Source organism: Pan troglodytes, chromosome 3 (genome assembly GCF_028858775.2).
Source record: "Pan troglodytes isolate AG18354 chromosome 3, NHGRI_mPanTro3-v2.0_pri, whole genome shotgun sequence".
Taxonomy (NCBI): domain Eukaryota; kingdom Metazoa; phylum Chordata; class Mammalia; order Primates; family Hominidae; genus Pan; species Pan troglodytes.
In genome coordinates, this window is record NC_072401.2 from 53,710,311 (window position 1) to 53,732,920 (window position 22,610).

At 38.7% G+C, this 22,610-nt stretch overlaps 1 protein-coding gene and 1 non-coding gene across 40 annotated transcripts in view; one reads left to right on the forward strand and one right to left on the reverse strand.

Moving 5' to 3' along the window:
• CCDC158 (coiled-coil domain containing 158) overlaps positions 1-22,610 on the forward strand; it is a 108,949-nt gene that overhangs the window by 5,216 nt on the left and 81,123 nt on the right. For 23 of the 39 annotated variants that reach the window (XR_010156559.1, XR_010156560.1, XR_001716914.4 and 20 more), the window contains exons 2-4: positions 4,574-4,616; positions 13,441-13,580; positions 20,233-20,450. Coding sequence is in view for 36 of the 39 variants with exons in the window: in XM_054682953.1 (XP_054538928.1) it covers positions 13,514-13,580; positions 20,233-20,450 (285 nt within the window). In the remaining 3 variants the exon portion in view is untranslated. Of the gene's footprint in view, positions 1-4,573; positions 4,617-5,336; positions 5,433-7,240; positions 7,330-9,352; positions 9,506-13,440; positions 13,581-20,232; positions 20,451-22,610 lie in introns of those variants that run through there. The other 16 variants (XM_054682956.1, XM_054682963.1, XM_054682975.1 and 13 more) reach the window with 4 other exon arrangements.
• Positions 14,573-14,643, reverse strand: LOC112209103 (small nucleolar RNA SNORD50). Its single transcript, XR_002943772.1, has one exon. It is a non-coding gene; the product is annotated as a small nucleolar RNA SNORD50 (small nucleolar RNA).

The window sequence follows — 22,610 nt, forward strand, 5'->3', positions numbered from 1 at the left end:
GAAGCTGCCAAGGCTTGGAGTTTCCAGTCTCTGAAGCCACAGCCTGAGCTGCACATTGGCCCCTTTCAGCCATGACTGGAGCAGCTGGGACACAGGGCACGAAGTCCCTAGGCTGCACACAGCACAGGGACCCTGGGCTCAGCCCACGCAACCACTTTTTTCTCCTGGGCCTCTGGGCCTGTGTTGGGGTGGGCTGCCATGAAGGTCTCTGACATGGCCTGGAGACATTTTCCCATGGTCTTGGGAATTAACATTAGACTCTGTAGGGTCCAGCCCCACAGGGTCGGTGGGTTTTCTCCCCGTGTGCGGAGATGAGAGAGTGTAGAAATAAAGACACAAAACAAAGAGATAAAAGACAGCTGGGCCCGGGGGACCACTACCACCAAGACGCAGAGACCAGTAGTGGCCCCAAATGCCAGGCTGTGCTGATATTTATTGGATACAAGAAAAGGGGCAGGGTAAGGAGTGTGAGCCATCTCCAATGATAGGTAAGGTCACGTGGGTCCCATGTCCACTGGACAGGGGGCCGTTCCCTGCCTGGCAGCCAAGGGAGAGAGAGAGAGGAGAGAGAGAGAGAGACAGCTTACACCATTATTTCTGCTTATCAGAGACTTTTAGTACTTTCACTAATTTGCTACTGCTATCTAAAAGGCAGAGCCAGGTGAACAGGATGGAAGATGAAGTCGGACTAGGAGCATGACCACTGAAGGACAGCATCACAGGTAGACGGTTAGGCCTCTGGATAACTGCAGGCGGGCCTGTCAGGCCCTCCACAAGAGGTGGAGGAGTAGAGTCTTCTCTAAACTCCCCCAGGGAAATTGAGACTCCCTTTCCCGGTCTGCTAAGTAGCGGGTATTTTTCCTTGACACTGACGCTACCACTAGACCACAGTCCACTTGGCAATGGGCGTCTTCCCAGACACTGGCATTACCGTTAGACCAAGGAGCCCTTTGGTGGCCCTGTCCAGGCATAACAGAAGGCTTGAACTCATCTTCTGGTCACTTCTCACTATGTCCCCTCAGCTCCTATCTCTGTATGGCCTGGTTTTTCCTAGGTTATGATTGTAGAGTGAGGATTATTATAATATTGGAATAAAGAATAATTGCTACAAGCTAATGATTAATGATATTCATATATAATCATATCTAAGATCTATATCTAGTATAACTATTCTTATTATTTTATATATTTTATTATACTGGAACAGCTCATGCCCTCGGTCTCTTTCCTTGGCACCTGGATGGCTTGCTGCCCACAGACTCCTTGCTACTTATGCAAATTTCTGCAGCCAGCTTGAATTTCTCCCCAGAAAATGGATTTTCCTTTTCTATCACATAGTCAGGCTGCAAATTTTCCAAACTTTTATGCTCTGCTTCCCTTATAAAACTGAATGGCTTTAACAGTACCCGGGTCACCTCTCTAATGGTTTGCTGCTTAGAAATTTATCCTGCCAGATACCCTAAATCATCTCTCTCAAGATCAAAGTTCCACAGATCTTTAGAGAAGGGGCAAAATGCTACCAGTCTCTTTGCTAAAGCATAGCAAGAGTTTACTATGCTTAAAGTTCTTACATAGCAAGAACTTTACTCTAGTTCCCAACAAGTTCCTCATCTCCATCTGAGACCACCTCAGCCTGGACCTTATTGTCCATATTGTTATTGGCATCTTGGGCAAAGCCATTCAACAATTCTCTAGGAAGTTCACATTTTCCTGTCTTCATCTAAGCCCTCCAAACTGTTCCAACCTCTGCCTGTTACCCAGTTGCAAAGTCGCGTCCACATTTTCTGGTATCTTTTCAGCAATGCCCCACACTACTGGTACCAATTTACTGTATTAGTCTGTTTTCACGCTGCTGTTAAAGACATACTGAGAAGAAGAAAAAGAGGTTTAATTGGACTTACAGTTCCACATGGCTGGGGAGGTTTCAGAATCATGGCGGAGGCGAAAGGCACTTCTTACTTGGCAGCAGCAAGAGAAAAGAAGCAAAAGCGGAAAACCCTTACAACCCCATCAGATCTCATGAAACTTATTCACTATCACAAGAATAGCACAGGAAAGACCGGCCTCCATGATTCAGTTACCTCATCCTGGGTCCCTCCCACGCACGTGGGAATTCTGGGAGATACTGTTCAAGTTGAGATTTGGGTGGGGACACAGCCAAACCATATCAGGAGTCTCAACTCCATCTCTCTTTATACCACTATCCTTTGTTATTTTCTTTATTGTACTTGACAACTCTCCAAAATTATATTTGTGATTTTTTCCCCTTAATGCCTTTCTTTCCCCATTGGAATATAAATTCATGAGGGTGGAAACTTGATTGGTCTTGATTTTAAACTTAACAGAATATGGTGATTAATTGGATATGGAATTTGAATTGATGAAGATATTTGAAACACCCAAGAAAGAAGGTTTAGTGAGGAGATGAAAAGAGCAGATTTGGGATAAGATGAATTTAATACGACTGTAAATATATATGCAGAAATGTTAAAGGAAAAAAACTTAGCTGGGAATGGTGGCTTATCCCTGTCCTAGCACTTTGGGAGGCTGGGACAGACAGATCCCTGGAGTTCAGGAGTTCAAGACCAGCCTGCGCAACATGGCAAAACCCCGTCTCTACTAAAAATACAAAAATTAGCCAGGCATGGTGGTGTGCAGCTGTAGTCCCAGCTACTTGGGGGACTGAGGTGGAAGGATCACTTGAGCCACCACTGCACAGCCACCTGGGTGACAAAGTGAGATCCTGTCTCAAAAAAAAGAAAGAAAAAAGAAAAGTAAAAACTTTATTCTAATTTATCTAGAGCCAAACATTTTTAACAAAATAGCATGAAACTTGCTGGAAGCAGTAGAATTGTTCCTATCTGGCTTTGCTGTTGACTGATATCATCTGTGAGAAGTCATCATATTTTAGGTCAGCTTTTTGTTGGATGTTTTCCATGGGAAATCATAGAATGTCCAAACTGGAGAAGATTTTAGAGATTTTTCTAGTCCAACACTCTACCCAAGAAAGAATACCAGTGGCAGTTGCCATTTCAACAAGTGCTCACCCATTCTTATCTTCAACACCTCTCAAGGAAGCCCTCCACATATATATTCAGGGTGCTCTAGTCTTTAGAAAATCCATCTCCACCTTGAACTAAACTCTGTCTCTCTTTACTTCCATTCATTAGTCTGAATTCTGCACATAGAATATATTCATTTTTTTCTTTTCCTTTTTTTTTTTTTTTTTTGAGACAAGGTCTCACTCTGTTGCCCAAGCTGGAGTGCAGTGGTGTGATCACGGCTCACTGCAGCCTCAACCTCCTGGGCTGAGGTTATACTCCCACCTCGGCCTCCTGAGGAGCTGGGACTACAGGTATGGACCTCCATACCCAGCTAATTTTTAAAATTTTTTGTAGAGACAGGATCTCACTATATTGTCCAGGCTGGTCTCAAACTCCTGAGCTCAAGCAATTATCCCTCCTTGGCCTCCCAAAGTGCTGGGATTACAGGCTCATTCATTTTTTTAAATGTGGAAAAACTGCTTACATTCCACCGAGATATTCCAAAAATCTTGGTTGTTTATCATTTCGGTATACCTGCTTAAAATATATAGACCTGTTTTGACTCACCAGACAGAAGTTTCTCTACCCAATTACTTCTCTAACCAAGCACAAGTGATGTTGCCTGGTCAAGAGCATTTCCAAACAGTGAAGAGCAGTTAAAATGGTCAGAAGATATTTAGCTGGTCTATTTAAGTCAGTTTGGACTGTACCTGGAGAAAGGTCAGGTCTGAGAATATTGATATTAGGTCATATGTGCCTGTAGGTTTACTTGCTACATTATCTTGATAGTGCCAATGAGATCTGTGCCAGTAAAATTAAAATTGGGCCAATAGACAGCATATAATTAAACACATTTTGTTGTAAAAACATAATTTAGATAGGTGCTATAGGCTGTTTTTTTCTTTTCTTTGAGATGGAGTCTCGTTCTGTCATCCAGGCTGGAGTGTAGTGGCATGATCTTGGCTCACTGCAATATCTGCCTCCCATGTTCAAGCAATTCTCCTGCCTCAGCCTCCCAAGTAGCTGGGATTACAGGCACATGCCACCATGCCCAGCTAATTTTTGTATTTTTAGTAGAGACGGGGTTTCCCCATGTTGGTCTCGAATTCCTGGCCTCAAGTGATGCGCCCACCTCAGCTTCCCAAAATACTGGGATAACAGTCATGAGCCACCATGCCCGGCCACTATAGGCTATTTTATAAAAAATTTTTTGTAGAGGCAAGGTCTTACTATGTGGCCTAGGCTGATCTCAAACTCCTGGCCTCAAGCAGTCTTCCTACCTCAGCCTCCCAAAGTGTTGGGATTACAGGTATTAGCCACCATGCCTGGCCTGCTCTAGGCTATTAAAATGTACTTTCACATAAAAGGAAAAAATAACACTTCTTGTTGCCATTGTTATATGTGTGTTTTACATATTGTCAAGGTCTTAAGTGATGAACATGAATTTGTAAATTGAACTTTTGAAATAATAAATTTCAGTTAATGAAATATATATAAATGAGCAGATTTTAAATATTTTGTTTTTTCAGATGTTAATAGAATAAGTGAAAATAAGAATATCCAGAAGTTAAGGTAACTTTTGTTTTACTTCTAGTTATATTTAAGAATTGTGAACATATACAACTGATAACACTATTTTATCTGTATCTATATCTGATTTATTTTAGAAAACCTGAAGCCTTGAACTTGATGGATGCCTAGGCCAGAATATAAATATATCGTAGGCCTACAATATAAAAGCTGCAAGAGCTTTATCTTTGTGGTTTTCAGACTATGTTCAGTGGAGCCCTCTGTGTTCCATAGATGTGTCTCTGGGGCAGAGAGGAGGGTGTGTGGCGCTTAGAAGATTTAAAGAAACATTTCCACTGCTTAAGAAGGGTTTGAAAAACACAACTGTAATTTCATTTAGTCAGGATGGAAATTGAGACTCAGAGATATGAAAAGGTCTGCCCATGCTCTCACAGTTAACTGATGACAGAATTAAGTTTCCTGATTCTAAGTTCTGTGCATCTTCCATATTGCCTCCCTGCTAGATGGTATTATGTATGGGTGAAATGTGATCGTAAGTAGCTTAATTCCGTATTACATTATAATAGTCCCTGTGTTTAGTCAATGCAGATTAAACCCACTTTCTTTTGTTAGTGGGCCTATATGAAACTTAATATTGCTCTTTATTATGGGAAAATGAGTTAGTTTACATACACTGCTTAAGTTATAAAGATAGTATTGGGATTTTGGGGTGCTTTTTTTGGTTTCTGTTTTTTTGAGATGGAGTCTTGCTCTGTCACCCAGGCTGGAGTGCAGTGGTGATCATGGCTCATTACAGCCTTGAACTCTTGGGCTCAAGGGATCCTCCCACCTCACCCTTCCACGTAGCTGGGACTACAGGCAAGTACCACCATGCCCGGCTAATTTTTTCATTTTTTGTAAAGACAGAGTCTCACTCTGTTGACCAGGCTGGTCTCTAACTCCTGGGCTCAAGTGATCCGCCCACCTTGGCTTCCCAAAGTGTTGAGATTACAGGCGTGAGCCACTGTGCCCTGCCAGATAGTATTGTTATTCATGTTATTGCTATCCAATTATCTGGTACCTTGTATGTGTTGAGGCAGTTACTATGTAGGAAGGCCGCAGTTACTATGTAGGAAGGCCTGCACGTGAGTTATCTCAGTTAACTCTTATTCTTTTGAGGTATACACTCTTTTACCTTTTAAGCTGTATACTTTTTATCTCCCTCGTATAGTCATACAGAGGTTAAATATTGTTCTCAAGGTGGCACAGCTAGTAGATCACAGAGCTAGGATTACAACATCCAGAGACTTGAAAGAGTGTGATTGAGAAAACAGACACTGAGAGCATGTGAAGTTAATAAGCAGCTAACAGCAATTCAGGTAGTACAATACTGTTCAACATGAATGGTTCTCCTTATTGTGTTTCTGAGATTGTACCAGCCCAGTATGTTTATTTGAATCAGTCCCGAGGTACCTCAGAATTTCCCAAGGAAAACATACCTGCAGACTGGTTCTAGAAGAATACAGATCAGTTCTGTAAGATCCCCTGAGACTTCTCAGGTTTCTGTGGAAGGTAGGCTGGTTCATCAACCTAGGAGCTTGAGTCAGTTGAAGAATCCAGGAATCTAAATAGAACATACATCATCAGTCATCTGTACGCAATCAAAATAGAACTTGGGCCAGGCGTGGTGGCTCACGCCTATAATCCCAGCACTTTGGGAGGCTGAGGTGGGTGGATCACTTGAGGCCAGGAGTTCAAGACCAGCCTGGCCAACATGGTGAAACCCCATCTCTACTAAAAAGACAAAAATTAGTTGGGCATGGTGCCACACCACACGCCTGTAATCCCAGCTACTCAGGAGGCTGAGGTGGGAGAATTGCTTGAACATGGGAGGTGGAGGTTGCAGTGAGCCGAGATCGTGCCACTGCACTCCAGCCTGGGCGACAGAGCAAGACTCTGCCTCAAAAAAAAAAAAAAAAAAAAGGGATTCTAAATCAGTTATTCATTCTATGATAGTCACAGGAGAGGTCCACCTTAAGTAGTAGCCATACAAAAAGAAATCAAGGTGAGGATTATTCACACTAGGAAAAGTATAAGTGCACATCCACCAGGGCCTTTCGAATCCAAGGAGCAGGAGTCAGAACCCAGGAGGTACTTTTAAATGCTTTATCTCAGCTATATAACAAAGCCTAAGGCTTTAGGGAATTTTCCTCCAAAAGTCCCCTCTTTGTGGTCTGTGGTTTCTTAGACCTTTTTTTTTTTTTTGGCAACATTCCAATCAAATAACTAGAGTAGAATAGTTACATAGATATTACTTTTTATTTTTATTTATTTATTTTTTGAGACAGAGTCTCGCTCTGTCACCCAGGCTGGAGTGCAGTGGCGTGATCTCCGCTCACTGCAAGCTCCACCTCCCGGGTTCACGCCATTCTCCTGCCTCAGCCTCCCGAATAGCTGGGAATACAGGCGCCCGCCACCACACCTGGCTAATTTTTTGTATTTTTAGTAGAGACAAGGTTTCACCATGTTAGCCAGGATGGTCTCTATCTCCTGACCGCATGATCTGCCCGCCTCGGCCTCCCACAGTGCTGGGATTACAGGTGTAAGCCACTGCTCCCGGCCTAGATACTACTTTTTAGAAATGTAAGGCTCCTTTTAATGTGAACCTGTTCATAATTTTAAATCAGGCAGAACTGTTCATAATAGACCTTCGGCATATCAGAAGAGGCCAAGATCTCACCTCTGTATTTTACTCAGAGATTTAACATAAACACATGTAAGTTCATATTATGATCCCCAATTCAACCAAGTGCAGAGTTTTTTTTTTAACAATTTTATGATTTATTGAAGTAAAAAAACCTTGCTTTTTCTAGAAATCTTTAATCATTTCATAAGCTTTATGCCTGAAAATAGGAAAAATATTTCAATTCCTATAGTGTCACGAAAGTAGAGAAACACTGATGACTTGACCAAATTCAGGATATATGGTCAGTCTAAAATAGTGAAAATGAATTACAAATATTATTTAAATGCAGATTTTCATTACTCTAAAATACACACACAAAATAACTACCAGCATTGGCAACAGAGATACTAAGCATCCTCTTTACAAATAAACAGTTGTTTTAAAATTCTTGTTTAAACCCCATCAAAAAGTGGGCAAAGGATATGAACAGACACTTCTCAAAAGAAGACATTTATTCAGCCAAAAGACACATGAAAAAATGCTCATCATCACTGGCCATCAGAAATGCAAATCAAAACCACAATGAGATACCATCTCACACCAGTTAGAATGGCGATCATTAAAAAGTCAGGAAACAACAGGTGCTGGAGAGGATGTGGAGAAATAGGAACACTTTTACACTGTTGGTGGGACTGTAAACTAGTTCAGCCATTGTGGAAGACAGTGTGGCAATTCCTCAGAGATCTAGATCTAGAAACACCATTTGACCCAGCCATCCCATTACTGGGTATGTACCCAAAGGATTATAAATCATGCGGCTATAAAGACACATGCACACGTGTTTTTATTGCAGCACTATTCACAATAGCAAAGACTTGGAACCAACCCACATGTCCAACAATGATAGACTGGATTAAGAAAATGTGGCACATATACACCATGGAATACTGTGCAGCCATAAAAAATGATGAGTTCATGTACTTTGTAGGGACATGGATGAATTTGGAAACCATCATTCTCAGCAAACTATCACAAGGACAAAAAACCAAACACCGCATGTTCTCACTCATAGGTGGGGATTGAACAATGAGAACACATGGACACAGGAAGGGGAACATCACACACCGGGGCCTGTTGTGGGGTGGGGGGAGCGGGGAGGGATAGCATTAGGAGATATACCTAATGTAAATGACAAGTTAATGGGTGCAGCTCACCAACATAGCACATGTGTACATATGTAACAAACCTGCACGTTGTGCACATGTATGCTAGAACTTAAAGTATAATTTAAAAAAAAATATATATATATATATGTATATAAAGAAGTGAAACTCCTGACTACTCTGGGCACACTCCTTATGGGGTAGCCCTGCTGCACAAGGAGCAGTAAAAAATAATAATAAAAAAATTTTTAATTAAAAATTTAAAAAAACAAAAAACTCTTGTTTAAGTGAATAAACCTATGCTGTCTTCTGTAAGCTACTAATTTTCTAAGAAAAAAATTCCCCTTTGAAGGACTGCTGCTTTCCAACAGCCTGTTATGAATAACACAAGCATTCATAATGAGTTATGATGAATAACGCAAGCATTCATCATCTTACGTCGAAGTAGACAAGTGCGGTTTCCGCATCAGAATATTCTAAAGCCAAACCTTCCTCTTTCTTCTTTTCTCTACTCTCTAACTCCTAGTTTCAGTTCTGCTTACCTTGATCTTAGATTCTGTTTCCTGCTTAATACTAAAGTCTTTGATAGTGAATTACTATATGATTTGCCAGTATTTGGTTGTGGTTCTATACCTGTCCTACTCATTCCTTTATGCTTCTGATTGATCTCTAATTCATGATAACATTACTCAGCAATTTGAAGTTTCTTAGTGTCATTCATTACCCTGAAGAATCCCAAAATGTATCATGTTAGTGTATCAGTAAAGTTATATGACAAACATTCACAATGAAACTGGTTTAAATGAGAAGGCATCCTTCTTGTACACAGCATAGAGTCGTTTTTTATAAGCCAATTTGAAAATCCTTTTCTTTCAATAGGCAAGGTTTTTTTTTCCTCAAGTAGCAGTCTCTTCTATTTAGAACATTTAAATTGCCTAGCAATCTTGACTAACATTCTATTTGTTATAATTCTTTATGGAATATCTCCCTACCTACTACTTACTTCCTAAAAAACGATAGCACGAAGCATATTAAGGTAGATACGTTCTATCGTTAATTGTAGTTTTGACAGGTGGCATCTCAGTAATCAAAAGGAAGAAAATGTGAGTGAAATAAAAATGAATTCCATTTAATAAAAACTGTTAAGCTCAGGGTTTTTAAAAATTTTTAAAGACTTTATGCTTACAATCATGAATTAATGTAAAAATGTTAAGCGGCGTGTTACATGATCTTCCTCTTCCCATCACTTTAGTGGTCCTCACCCACATCTATTTTGTTTTGTTTTTTAGAGAATCAAGATTTTGATTCATGAATTTGACTAATTGTTTTTCTTTTTTCTATCTTAATTTCTGCTTTTGCATTTATTATTTCCTACTTGTGCTTTCTTTTAATTCACCCATTTTTCTATGTTTTTGTGTTAGACACTTAATTAATTTACTTTTATTATTTCATTTTTATTGATGTAGGTGTCCAGGGCTGGGAATTTTCATCTTTTTACTATTTTAATGTATGTCACAGATTGATATGTACTATTTTCATTATTATTTTTCAGAAATTATTTAATTTCAGCTTGGATTTCCCTTATCACACAAGAGTTGTTTAATAGAAGGCCTTTTAATTTCCAGGTAGAAAGACCTTTTTAACTGGGAGATTTTGATTTTAATTTTTAGCTTTATTATACTGTGACCAGAAGGTGTTGTTTGTAACATTTCTACTCTATGGAAACCTACTTTATGGAACCTACTGATTTGTGCCCTAGAATATGACTGATTTTTGTGAATGTTTCATGTGCCCTTGGAGAGGAAAGTATATTGTCTGTTATCAAAGTATAGTGTTTAATATATAGCCAAAAGGTCTACCTTAGTGATTAGTTCTTCTAAATCTTTTATATCTCTACTTATTTTTTGTCCACTTGGCCTATCTCATACTAATTGTCTGTTAAAGCCTCCCATTATTACTGCATTTGCAGTTCTTACCGTATCTTCTGTGGATTTATGCTTTATCCAAGTGATTGCTGTGTTATATGGTACATATCTTTATTGTGCAATGTGGCTTTTAACTTCAAGTGCACTGCAATTTGTTTTAGTTAATGCTCTCTGGCTTGAAGACAACTTAGTCTGGTATTAGGATTTTAACCCGTGCTTTCTTGTTGTTTTCATTTGCCTGGCAATTTTTGTTCATCCTTTTATTTTTAGTCTTTTTGAATCTCTGCATGTGTTTTTAGGCATACTTTTTTGTACATAGCAGAGTTGTTTTTTTTAAAGTCAATTTGAAAATCCTTTTCTTCCAATAGGCAAGTTAAGTCCTCTTACATTAATCAACATGACTGTTTGGTCTAAATTCTGTGGTATTTTTTTCACATCATTCTATTATCTTGTGGGTGTAATTACTGAATGCGTTATATTTGCTAGAGTTTCTTTATTTGGTGTTTCTTCTTTATGTTTCCATTTAAAATTCTTTGTCATTTAAGAAGGTTTGTATTTTTACTCTAGTGGTTACTTTTGTACTTATGCTTTTTATAGTGCACTTTTAAACCTGCTTTTTCTTACTTGACCTTTTACTTTTTCTCAGTTTTAAGTGGTGTCCTTTGACTGCTGTCTATTCCATTTTAAGTCAATGGTCTTTTACTTTCCACTTTTCTCCCTCTTCCTTCCGTTTTTAGTTACATTTATTCTCCTTTGTCATGCACATAATATTTATATCACTATTCAGTGCCATTACCTCACCTTTGTTTTTCTCAACTCTATAATTGAGTATGTAAATATTCACCATCAGTCCCCTTGCAGTTTTCCCGGTCTTGTTTTTTAAATGTTTGTCTTTATCCTTTTTTTCCAAATTTACTTTTAAAAATTTAGAACCTACACAAAACCTTGAAGATCTTCACCAGTTGTAGACACTGCCACATTTTACAGTGGTCTTTTGGATGAATGAGGCTCATCTTCTCTAGTAGAATCCTCAGCAGAGGCACACGGCACAGTGTCCCGGTACAGTCAAAACTGCTTTTTTGTGGCTTCAAACCTTTTGAGGGACATCTTGGCTGGCTGTAATATCCTTGGTTTGTCCTTTCTTTCCCTTCTTGAAAGTACTACTACACTCTTGCCTTACTGTGTGTATTGTTTTTTAATAACCTGGTGCCAGTCTAATCTTCTTGCCTTTGTAAATTATTTCATCTTTTTTGCCTGGACACACTGAGGATTTTTTCATTATCTTTAAAGTCTTAATATTGTATTACTAGTGTATGTCTCAGAGTTTATCATTCTTAATCACTTTTCCCTGATATGGAAAATGTGTAGATTCAGGTCTTTATTTCTAGAAAATTTTCTTGGATTATAGTTTTAAATAATAGTTCTGTTTCATGTTTTTCCTTTAGGAAACCCAGTTATATTATATTCAACCTCATTTACCTGTCTTCAATTTCAGTCCTCTCTCACTCTTTTTTTTTGTCTTCTTTTCTTCCTTTTTGTGGAGAATGGGGTCTTGCCCTGTTGCCCAGGCAGGTCTTGAACTCCGGGGTTCAAGCTATCCTCCTGCTTCTGCATCTCTAAGTGCTGGGATTACAGGTGTGAGCCACTACACCCAGCTCTCACCCTTTTTACTTCTTTATTTTATTTTTTATTCTCATGGTGGCTTTCCTGATTTTCTTCAGTGCCTTTATTAAATTTTTATTACAACCTGTCATTGCTTGTGTACTTTGTGATTCAGTCTTTATTTCTGATATAGTTTTGTTTTTTATTTCTCTGTCTTTCCTAACTTTAATCAACTCTCATTTCATCTCTTCCTGTTTGTTTGTTTGCTTGTTTTGTTTCTTGTCCATTTTTATTCTTTGGCTTTACATTTCTAATTCAGGGGTGATTTTTCATACCCTAAATTCTTGTTTGAGCCTACTGGGTTCAGTTTGGAGTATTATGTTTCAGTTTTCTTTGGCTTCATGTTTGTTGTTTGTGGGAGAGACTTTTCATCAGCAGAAAAGATTGTATTCATGTTTTCTGACATTTTGCAGTAGATATAGTCTGCTTTTATCTATTCCTATTCATTTTGTGGACAAGGGTCCTACTTTGAGACTGCCTTCTGCCATGCAGTTTCTTTATGGGTAGTGGTGTTGGGTGGGAAGGATGGAAGAAGGGTGGTATATCTAGCTTGTGTTTTGCTTCTGCTGGTTCCTTGGTGTTCCTCTCTCATTTCCTTCTTTCCCTTGACTGCCATGTCCCTAGGGGAGACCATTTTTTCTCTCTGTATCTCATTCACCCCAAGAAACCCTGCTTCTCTGAGGCCGCTACTTCTTCAAACCCTTACCCCATTGTCAGGGCTATGGACTATCAAGTTCCAACCTGTGCTTAATATTTTGGCCTTTACTTTTTCACCTCTGGGGATGAATTTATCTGTACTTTTTCTGTCTTCTGCTTACCTCTTCCCTCCCATTTTCTGTACCCCTAGGCTTGTAGTGTTGGTAGGTGGGCTGCGGGAATTGTTTTGGAAAAAGATTTCCCTGTACTTGCAGATTATTTGAAGGTTGTGGTACTCTCTGTCTTCCAGTGATGCTAGGGGTGTGGAGTGCCTGGTTGATTTTATGGTTATTTGGGAAGATGTGAGGAAGATTTGAATCAGACCACCACCATTGTTCTCCACATTTAGAATTCTCCTCTTAGCTTAAATGAAAATTGTGAGCACTATTTGACATCAGAGAAGTTCTTCAACTTTTATTAGTGACTTCCATTTTGATGATTTGTGGTTTTTGCTAGGAGATATTTTCTTCCATTATTTGATGGTGTAACCTTATGAGAAACCTCTACAATAATTAGTTTCTTATTTTCAGGTTGTCTTTAATAATGTACTTGGCTATTAAAATCAATAATTTTCACCATAAGATTGTATTCACTTATTAATTTTATGTAATATAATGTATTTCTGTATAAATAATTATTTTTCTGGAGAAGAAATTATTACTAAATTTCAATGTTAAAAAGTCAGTTCCTGTTCTTCTATGAACTTTTTTCACATAGTACCTTGTTAATAAAGATTGAATCTCTGTCTTTCATAGACAGGAACCAAAAGAACCAAAGAGGGAACCATTCATACTTCAAGATCTGTAAGAAGAAGTAGCAATATTTAATATGGAATCAAAAGCTTGTGAATCAAGTAATGATCTTTTATCAAGTAGTGGTGTCACATCTAATGGAGGTATGTGCTGTTTATAAAACAAAATGGGGAAAAAATAGAATTAACCATGATATTCATTCAAGCTGCTGTTTCTAGTATGTTTTGTTTTTAACCATGTGGGTTATAGACCATGATCATGAATGTCTACCATATTGTTTATAATTCTACTTTTTGAAGAAGAGATTCCTTTGTCTTTTAAGGAATTTTTTGTTTTAAAAATGTTTCTACATTGAGGTACTTCAGCCTCAACATGCCCCATGCCTCCCTAATGCCTTCTCTTCCTCCTGTGTCTTCCTAGTCTGCCTTCCTTGGTCTGCCCTAAGTCATAATTTTGTATCATTTCATTTCTTTTTCCTCACCTGCTGCTACATCCAGTCAGGTACTGAGGCCCTGCTGATTTTACCTTTGAAATGTCTCTTGAATCCATTTTTTCCCTCTCCATTTCCATTACTGGTGTTCTGGTTCAGGCCCCCATCACCTCTGATCCAAATTATTTCAATCAAAGGTGATTCCTATGTCAGGAAAGCAGACACAGATGGAATAAATAGTTGGAATTTAATACAAGGAATGGTTAAATAGGTGTTGAAAGAGCTGCAAAGCCTAAAGGGATGAAACAACACAGAAATTACCAACTGCAAGAAGCTGCTACCAACCATGCCTTTGGCTAGAAGGACAATGAGAAAAGCAGCTGTTGCAAGGGCGTGGAAGCTAGAGGTAGAACCACGGAGAGGGCTGCCTGGAAGGAGCTGAAGCCACCACCAACTACCAGATCCTCATCTGAGACAGTGAGAGGACCATGACCTTGGCTTCCCCTCTTCTGCTGCCTCCAGCTCTTCTGCGAGCTCTTCCCATTGCAAACCTATGTGGAAGAGAACTAGAAAGGGAACCTACAACACTCAACAGAGAAGGGGAAGGACAGAGAATGCATTCAAGGGCAATCAGGCAAATGACCTGCACTTTCCCTTCCTTGCCCGTCTCTCCTCATTCTTTTTTTCTTTTCAATTTAATGGTCTATCTCAGAAGCCAGATTCATATAAGTTTTTTCTAGTAGAAATTCAGGTTCAGAATAGGATAATCACAGATGTAACTCATTCTTTTAGTGCATGCAGAGGTTATTCTCAGTTACTGATCTGTTGTTTTACTGGTCTGCTTAAAAACGTTTCTTTCAGCACCATTATTGTATAAACATTTCTGCTTCTCACTATGCTCATACATCCTAAAATGCCATTGTCATCTCCACCTTACCACACCCATCTCCCCTGCCCACCTCCACTTGCTCACTTCCTACATAGCCACATCCTCATACTCATTATTGGCACTGGCACTTAGATCACGGGTTGTCCCTCCGTGCTTAGGTGCATCGTCATCCTGTAATACTGTCCTCATAGGTGACCCATCTGAGATCTTAGACTTACAGCTTTTTGACCTCTTAAATTCTTATTATTTTAACCTTTACTCTAGTTACCCACTCCCTTATTTTGGATCTTATTACCAAGAACTGATAGACTTCTGAAATTCTACCTCCTGTCTTTTATTTTTTAACATAAACTCAAGATTTTATTGTCTTCATAATAAAACAAAAGATGACACTGATAACTGGATTGCTTGACCGTTTCTCTTCATATCTCAAGCCAGTTCAAGAGGCTTGCATCTCTTAGTTGCCAGCGTTCTCTTAGATCTGCAGCTGGGTTCAATGCACTCAAGGCCTCAGCACAATCTTGATCGTTTTAGTCTTTTTCCAGAAAATTGACTTAGTCTGCCTACCATAGCCACTCTGCTTCCTGTCATCATGCTGCTTTCTCTGGGCATACAGAGAATCCTTGCCCTTCTTGTACTGTGTCACTTTGTGGAGTTGGTGCTTGCCACACTTTTTATAGAAAGTCTGATGGGTTTTTGGGAACATTCACCATGCTTGTGGGAGTGCTACTGGTGAAGAAGTTTGTTTTTCTTTTAACCTCCTATCTTTTCAACCATCTCACTCCCTTATTCCTAGAGTACACCTATTTTCTGCACATGAAGATAGTGTACCCATATCAAAAATCACTTTTTGAGATTTTAAACAGTTAAATGGCTTAGATCCACACCTTGAGACTCTGATTCAGTAGGTCTAGAGTGCAGCTCAGGAACCGCTGGGTTTTTTTTAAAGCTCCCCAGGTGATCCTGATTTATAACAAAGGTTGGGAACAACTGCTTTAGGTTCTGCCATTTTCTCCAAAATTTTCAACCTCTTTCTATCTTCACTTTCTTTTGTATCATTCCTTATTTCAGCCAGTCACTTGCCAGTATTCTCAACTTCCTTTCCCCTTTATTATTCTCTTGCACTCTTACAAGAAAAACCAAATCCTTATCAGGCTGACTGCCTTCCCTGTTATTCAATGGGCTGCTGCAAGATTTTGAATTTGCTAAGGAAAATACACAAATGTGGATTTTCCACTTCAAAGTCAGTCTCTTATCTCAATTGGATGCTGCTAAGAAATCTTTCTCATGATCTTAGCCAGATATCTTTCCAGTTTTCCATAATACTTATTTCAAAATCACACCATTCTTTTTTGGGGGGGGTGGTGGGTGGGTAGTGCAGAGGAAGGAGTATGAGTTTTTTTTTTTACTATTATACTTTAAGTTCTAGGGTACATGTGCACACCGTGCAGGTTTGTTACATATGTATACATGTGCCATGTTGGTGTGCTGCACCCATTAACTCGTCATTTACATTAGGTATATCTCCTAATGCTATCCCTCCAACCCTCCCCCCACCCCACAACAGGCCCCAGTATGTGATGTTCCCCACCCCGTGTCCAAGTGTTCTCGTTGTTCAATTCCCATCTACGAGTGAGAACATGCGGTGTTTGGTTTTCTGTCCTTGCGATAGTTTGCTCAGAATAATGGTTTCCAGCTTCATCCATGTCTCTACAAAAGACATGAACTCATCCTTTTTTATGGCTGCATAGTATTCCATGGTGTATATGTGCCACATTTTCTTAATCCAGTCTATCATTGATGGATATTTGGGTTGGTTCCAAGTCTTTGCTATTGTGAATAGTGCCGCAATAAACATACGAAAATCACACCATTCTTAACTCCTTTCCCCTGTCTTCTGTCTCACTCTCAGATAACATTATTTCCTAATTTCTAGAGAAAATAGAAGCCCTATGCTGGTCCTCTCTTTTCTCCTCATATCCTATGCTGAAGGCCCACTATTTTTCACAGTCCATGCCTCCTTCTCCCATAGCTCAATGGAAGAGTCAGCTTCTTAATTCATTGCCCATGCATTTCTTCTTGCCCCCCACTGTCAACTCCTCTGCCCCTTCAGAGATCTGGCTCAGAAATCACCCTGCTCATTCATATCTTCAGCCTTTTTCTCTCCGTTTGCACCTTTCCATCAATAAAAACATGCCAAGTCTCTCCCAATCTGAAAACACTAACAAATACATATAACACACAAAGCAAAATGACAAAAACCCTTTTCCCCAAACTATCCCTTCCTGATCTCTCCTTCATAGCTGTGCCTTCTGAAAGAAAAATCTGTATTCCCTAGCTATGTTTTCTCACCATCCATTCACTCTACAAGCTACTATCTTACAGCTTTTGCTCCCAGTATTCCAATGAAATCACTCTGGCCAATGTAGCCAGATTCCCCCTCTGCTAAGTCCAATGAACAGCTTTTTATTTATTTATTTTTTAATTTAATTTAATTTAATTTTAAGTTCTGGGATGCATGTGCAGGATATGCAGGTGTGTTGCATAGGTAAATGTGTGCCATCGTGGTTTGCCGCACCTATCAACCCATCACCTAGGTATTAAGCCCATACGCATTAGCCATGTATCCTGATGCTCTCCCTCCTTCTGCACCCCAATAGGCCCCAGTGTGTTTTGTTCCCCTCCCAGCTTTTTATTTGAAATTTTCTGAAGTTGTAGAAAAATGGAAAGAACAATACAATGAACATCTTATATACCCTCCAGCTGGATTCACCAGCTGTCCACATTTTGTCATATTTGCTTTATCTCTATACCCATAATATGTATCTTATTTTGCCAGACCATTTGAAAATTAGTTGAAAGCATCATGATTCTTGCTTTAAAACCTGAATGTGCATCTCCTAAGAATAAGGATGATTTTCTCAAATCACATTATTATATCTAAGATAAATACTGTCAATACAGTATCATCTAATGTGTTCATATTTAAATTTCTCCAGTTGCCCTCCCAAAAAGTCTTAGGTATTTTTACTAATCTAGGAGCAAATCAAAGATCATGAATTGTATTTGGTTGTTTGATCTCCTTATTCTCTTTAAATTTATAACCATTCGCTCTCTCTCTCTCTCTGTATGTTTCTCATGGCATTGGCTTTAAGAGTTCAGACCAGTTATTATAGAATGTATCATAGAATGTCCCCATTCTAGAATTTTAAAAATTGTTTCTCATGTTCAGATTTAGATTATACTCATTTGACAAGAGTTTTACATAAGTTATGTATACTTTTTTTTTTTTTTTTGAGACAGAGTCTCGCTTTGTTGCCCAGGCTGGAGTGCATTGGCATGATCTCAGCTCACTGCCACCTCCGCTTTCCGGGTTCAAATGATTCTCATGCCTCAGTCTCCCAAGTAGCTGGATTACAGGCACACACCACCACACCTGGCTAATTTTTTGTATTTTCAGTAGAGATGGGATTTCATTGTGTTGCCCAGGCTGGTCTTGAACTCCTGAGCTCAGGCAGTCCACCTGCCTTGGCCTCCCAAAGTACTAGGATTACAGCCATGAGCCACCACGCCCGGCCAAGTGATATATACTTTTACAGCCTACACCAGGGAACACATAATGCCACATCCCACTAATTGAAAGTTACATTTCCCCCTTTATTATTAATATGTAATCTATAGTGTATCTTTTGAAACCTTGTGAATATCCTGCTACTAAATAATCCTTCATCCAGTGGCTTTAGCATCAACTAAAGATCTGTGCCTAAATCAATTGTTACATTGATGATTTTCTAATTTTATCATAGTTATTAGCTGACATTCTTCAGGAATAAAACAGCTTTCCCTATTATCATTATAGAACCATCTTTTGTTTTTTTAATTCAAAGTGCTATGATGCATTGCTGTCACTACTGTTTTTGATTCTCAGTTGTATGAAATTTGACCAGCTCCTTAAACTGGCTCCTGTGTCTTTTTAAAGGCATGGCCCCAATTTTTTGCTTTCTGACACATCAAAACGTTTCAGGCTCACCTTGTATTTTGCCTGTTCCCTCAGACCTGGATTCAACTATTTTGCTAGGAAGCCCTTGTTCCTTTTAGGAGGGAATCATATTTAGAAATCAAGGTCTGGCATGCATATTGCTACTGAGGTGCCATTGTGTCTAGGACCTTTCAGTGGCTAAAGCTTGGAAGTCGATTTTTAAAAATCATAAGTTAGAAGTACTGATAACTCAAATTCAAATCCAATACCATAGAGTTCTTCCTTATCATTCATATTTGTGTCTTTCCTACAGTGAAAACACTAATTTCCAAAGACTTCAGTACATTTATTCATTTTCTCTCTTCTACAATACACATGAACTAGTTTCAGAATTATAACAATACTACCAACATTAACAACTTACTAAGTAACTAAGGCTGGCTGGCTGTACAGTGTTCTAATGTTAACACTGTGTTCTAATATTATTTGAAGGAACAATCTTCTTTTCTCTGTGAGGTGGTTATTAGTTTCCTTATTTACTTAGGTTTACTTGTTTCTGTTAGTATTTATTTTCATTTTGTTTTTAATTTTATTTTTGAATACATCTAACATTTATATGGCTCAGAAATAAAAACTTTGTAAACTGTGTGCTCTAAATAGAGTCTTGCTCCCATCCCTATCTGCACCACTCTGTTTCCACCTATCCCTATACCCCATAGATAACTGCATTTATGAGTTTCTGTTTTATTCTTCCAGGTGGGTTTTTTTTTTTTCCAAAATTAAGCAAATGCCACAAACACACATAAACACATACACTCTTCCTTCCCCTTTCTTACAAAGAGGAGGGAAATTAACCTCTACCTCCTCAAGGGAAGAATATCGAAGAATTTTTGGACATATTTTAAAACCACCACCAGTTTGCCCCCATCACAAATTATTTACATTTCACTCACATGCAAATTACATTCACCTTCTCCCAAGAAGGCCCCCAACAGTCTCATCCTGCTACAGCATCAGCTTAAGGCCAAAATTGCTTTATCCCTTCACATGCATATTTTCCCCTTGAGACCTTGAGCTTCTTCGGGGTTCAATAAGGGAATCAGTTAGCATAAAGTGTGCACAAAATTATTTTATGAAAAAGTTAATTAATGGGCCAGGCGTGGTGGCTCATGCCTGTAATCCCAGCACTTTGGGAGGCCGAGGCGGGCAGCTCACCTGAGGTCAGGAGGTCAGGAGTACGAGACCAGATCATGGTTTCACCATGGCTAACATGGTGAAACCCCGTTTCTACTAAAAATACAAAAAATTAGCCGGGCATGGTGGCACGCTCCTGTAATCCCAGCTACTCAGGAGGCTGAGGCAGGAGAATTGCTTGAACCCGGGAGGCAGAGGTTGCAGTGAGCAAGATCGCGCCATTGCACTCCAGCCTGGGCAATAACAGTGAAACTCCTTCTCAAAAAAAACAAAAAGTTAATTAATGAATTCTTTAATATTTAGGTTCTTCAAGTTCGTTTTTTGTGTCATCTATTCGTGGTACAATAATTGAAAACACATCTTCAGCTGGGACTTTGACACAGGTTCCTTTTTTCCCTAAATATGAAGTGGAACTTGATTCTCCTAGAAAAATCATCCCATCTCCTGGAAAGGAACACTTTGAACGTGTTTTGGAAGAATATTCACATCAAGTCAAAGATTTACAGAGAAGACTAAATGAAGTGAGTTGCCTTCTCTTCTAGCACCTGATGCTATTTGGGGGACAACAGTGAGACCCAGTATGTAGTTGTAAAGCCAGTTATACAACTTCCTGGAAGAAAAAACTAACAAATGGGTTTATTGGTTAAATTTGTTAATTTGACCTGTGCCTTCTATTTTCGGTATTAAAATTGGGCTAATGAAAAGTCTACATATTTATTTTTCTTTTTTAAATAATTATTCAAAACATATTGGTTTCATGATATAAATTTTAATGAAACTTGAATAACTCAAAATTATAATAAGTAGCATTTGTCTGCATTTATAGTTAATAATTGGTATAGACCTGCTGTCCTGCTATCATGATACCTGATTTCTCTTTACAAAGCAATGGTAGAGGGTAGGTTTTTAGATATGTGTGTATATATTATAGCTAAATAGCATCTAGAAGTTATTTGCTAAAAATTTCAAGTGGACATTACGTAGAATCAAACTGGCTTTACAATTGCATATTTGGTCCCAGTAGTTAATAGTCTAAAAGTCAAACTCATTACTGCCACATACAAAGCTCTTCATGCTCTAACCTCTCCCTGGTACATTTTAGCCTCATATGCTACCCATTCTCCATTGGTACCTCTATTCTGGTAGTATCAGGCCACTTGCTCTTCCCTAGATATACTGCGCTATTCCAGACCTGCATGCCTTTGCCCAGGCCATTTTCTCTTCTCTACCTTGTCTGCCTGGCAAACTCTTATTATGCACCAAGACTCAGCCCATGCATTTTCTTCTCTGAAGCCTTTCCTCTAGATGACATTAGGTGTGCTCTTCTCTGTACAGTTACTGCCATTTGTGCACATTTATTGCAGTATTTAGTACATCTAATTTTACTCATTACCACATTGTTCTACCTCATCAGATTGTGTGAGCACTTTTAGGAAAAAAAAATCTACAATTTTATTAAGTGTTGAAAATTATGTACCCCAGTATGCACAGGGATACAAAAATGAATAAGGTAGGACTTACAAGGAATTCATAGTCTGGGAGGGGAGCTTGTCATATAAACAGTGGCATTACCTATGATAAATACACTAATGAAGTTGTATATATAGACAAACGAAGCACAGAGGCACTAATGAGGAGAAGAAACAGTGTCTTAATTTGTTTTCTATGTTTATCCCCTAACAGAGTATATGACACTTAATTGGCCTTCAATAAATAAGTGTTAAATCAGTAAATTTCCCTTCTTGTGTAGGTTTTTGTTTTTACTGGGGTTCCTAATTGCCTTTTTCCTTACACTATTTGCCTTTACATCTCCTTATTAGAAAAAAACATATCATATAGATTTTCTATATCCTCCTTTGACCCAGGACACTCCAAGTGTCTTCTGACCTTTTGCCCAGTCTAGATTAGTTTCTCTTAGGTATCTTGTATAACTCTTTTCCAAAGACTCCTGCCACTACTTTCCAGGTTGGATCCATGGTTTCCAGGAATCACTGTTTTCTATCTTCTTTCTTTTTTTAATTAAACAAAAAGGTATATATATTTATGGAGTACATGAGCTATTTTGGTACAGGCATGCAATGTGTAAAAAAATCACATAATGAAAAATTGGGTGTCCATCCTCTCAAGCATTTATACTTCATGTTACAAACAATCCAATTATATTCTTTTAGTTATTTGAAAATGTACAATTAAATTATAATTGACTATAGTCACCCTGTTGTGCTATCAAATACTAGGTCTTATTCGTTGTATTTTTTTTTGTACCCATTAACCATCCCCACTTCTCCTTCACTCCCCCACTACCCTTCCCACCCTCTGGTAACCATCCCTCTACTCTCTATCTCCATGAGTTCAATTGTTTTGATTTTTAGATCCCACAAATAAGCAAGAACATGTGATGTCTGCCTTTCTGTGCCTGGCTTATTTCACTTAACATAATGACCTCCAGTTCCATCCATGTTGTTGTAAATGACAGTATGTCATTCTTTATTATGGCAAACAGTACTCCACTGTTTATAAGTACCACATTTTCTATATCCATTCATCTGTGGATGGACACTTAGGTTGCTTCCAAATCTTGGCTATTGTGAACAGTCTGCAACAACATGGGAGTGCAGATACCTCTTTGGTATATTGATTTCCTTTTTGGGGAGTATATACCCAACAGTGGGATTGCTGGA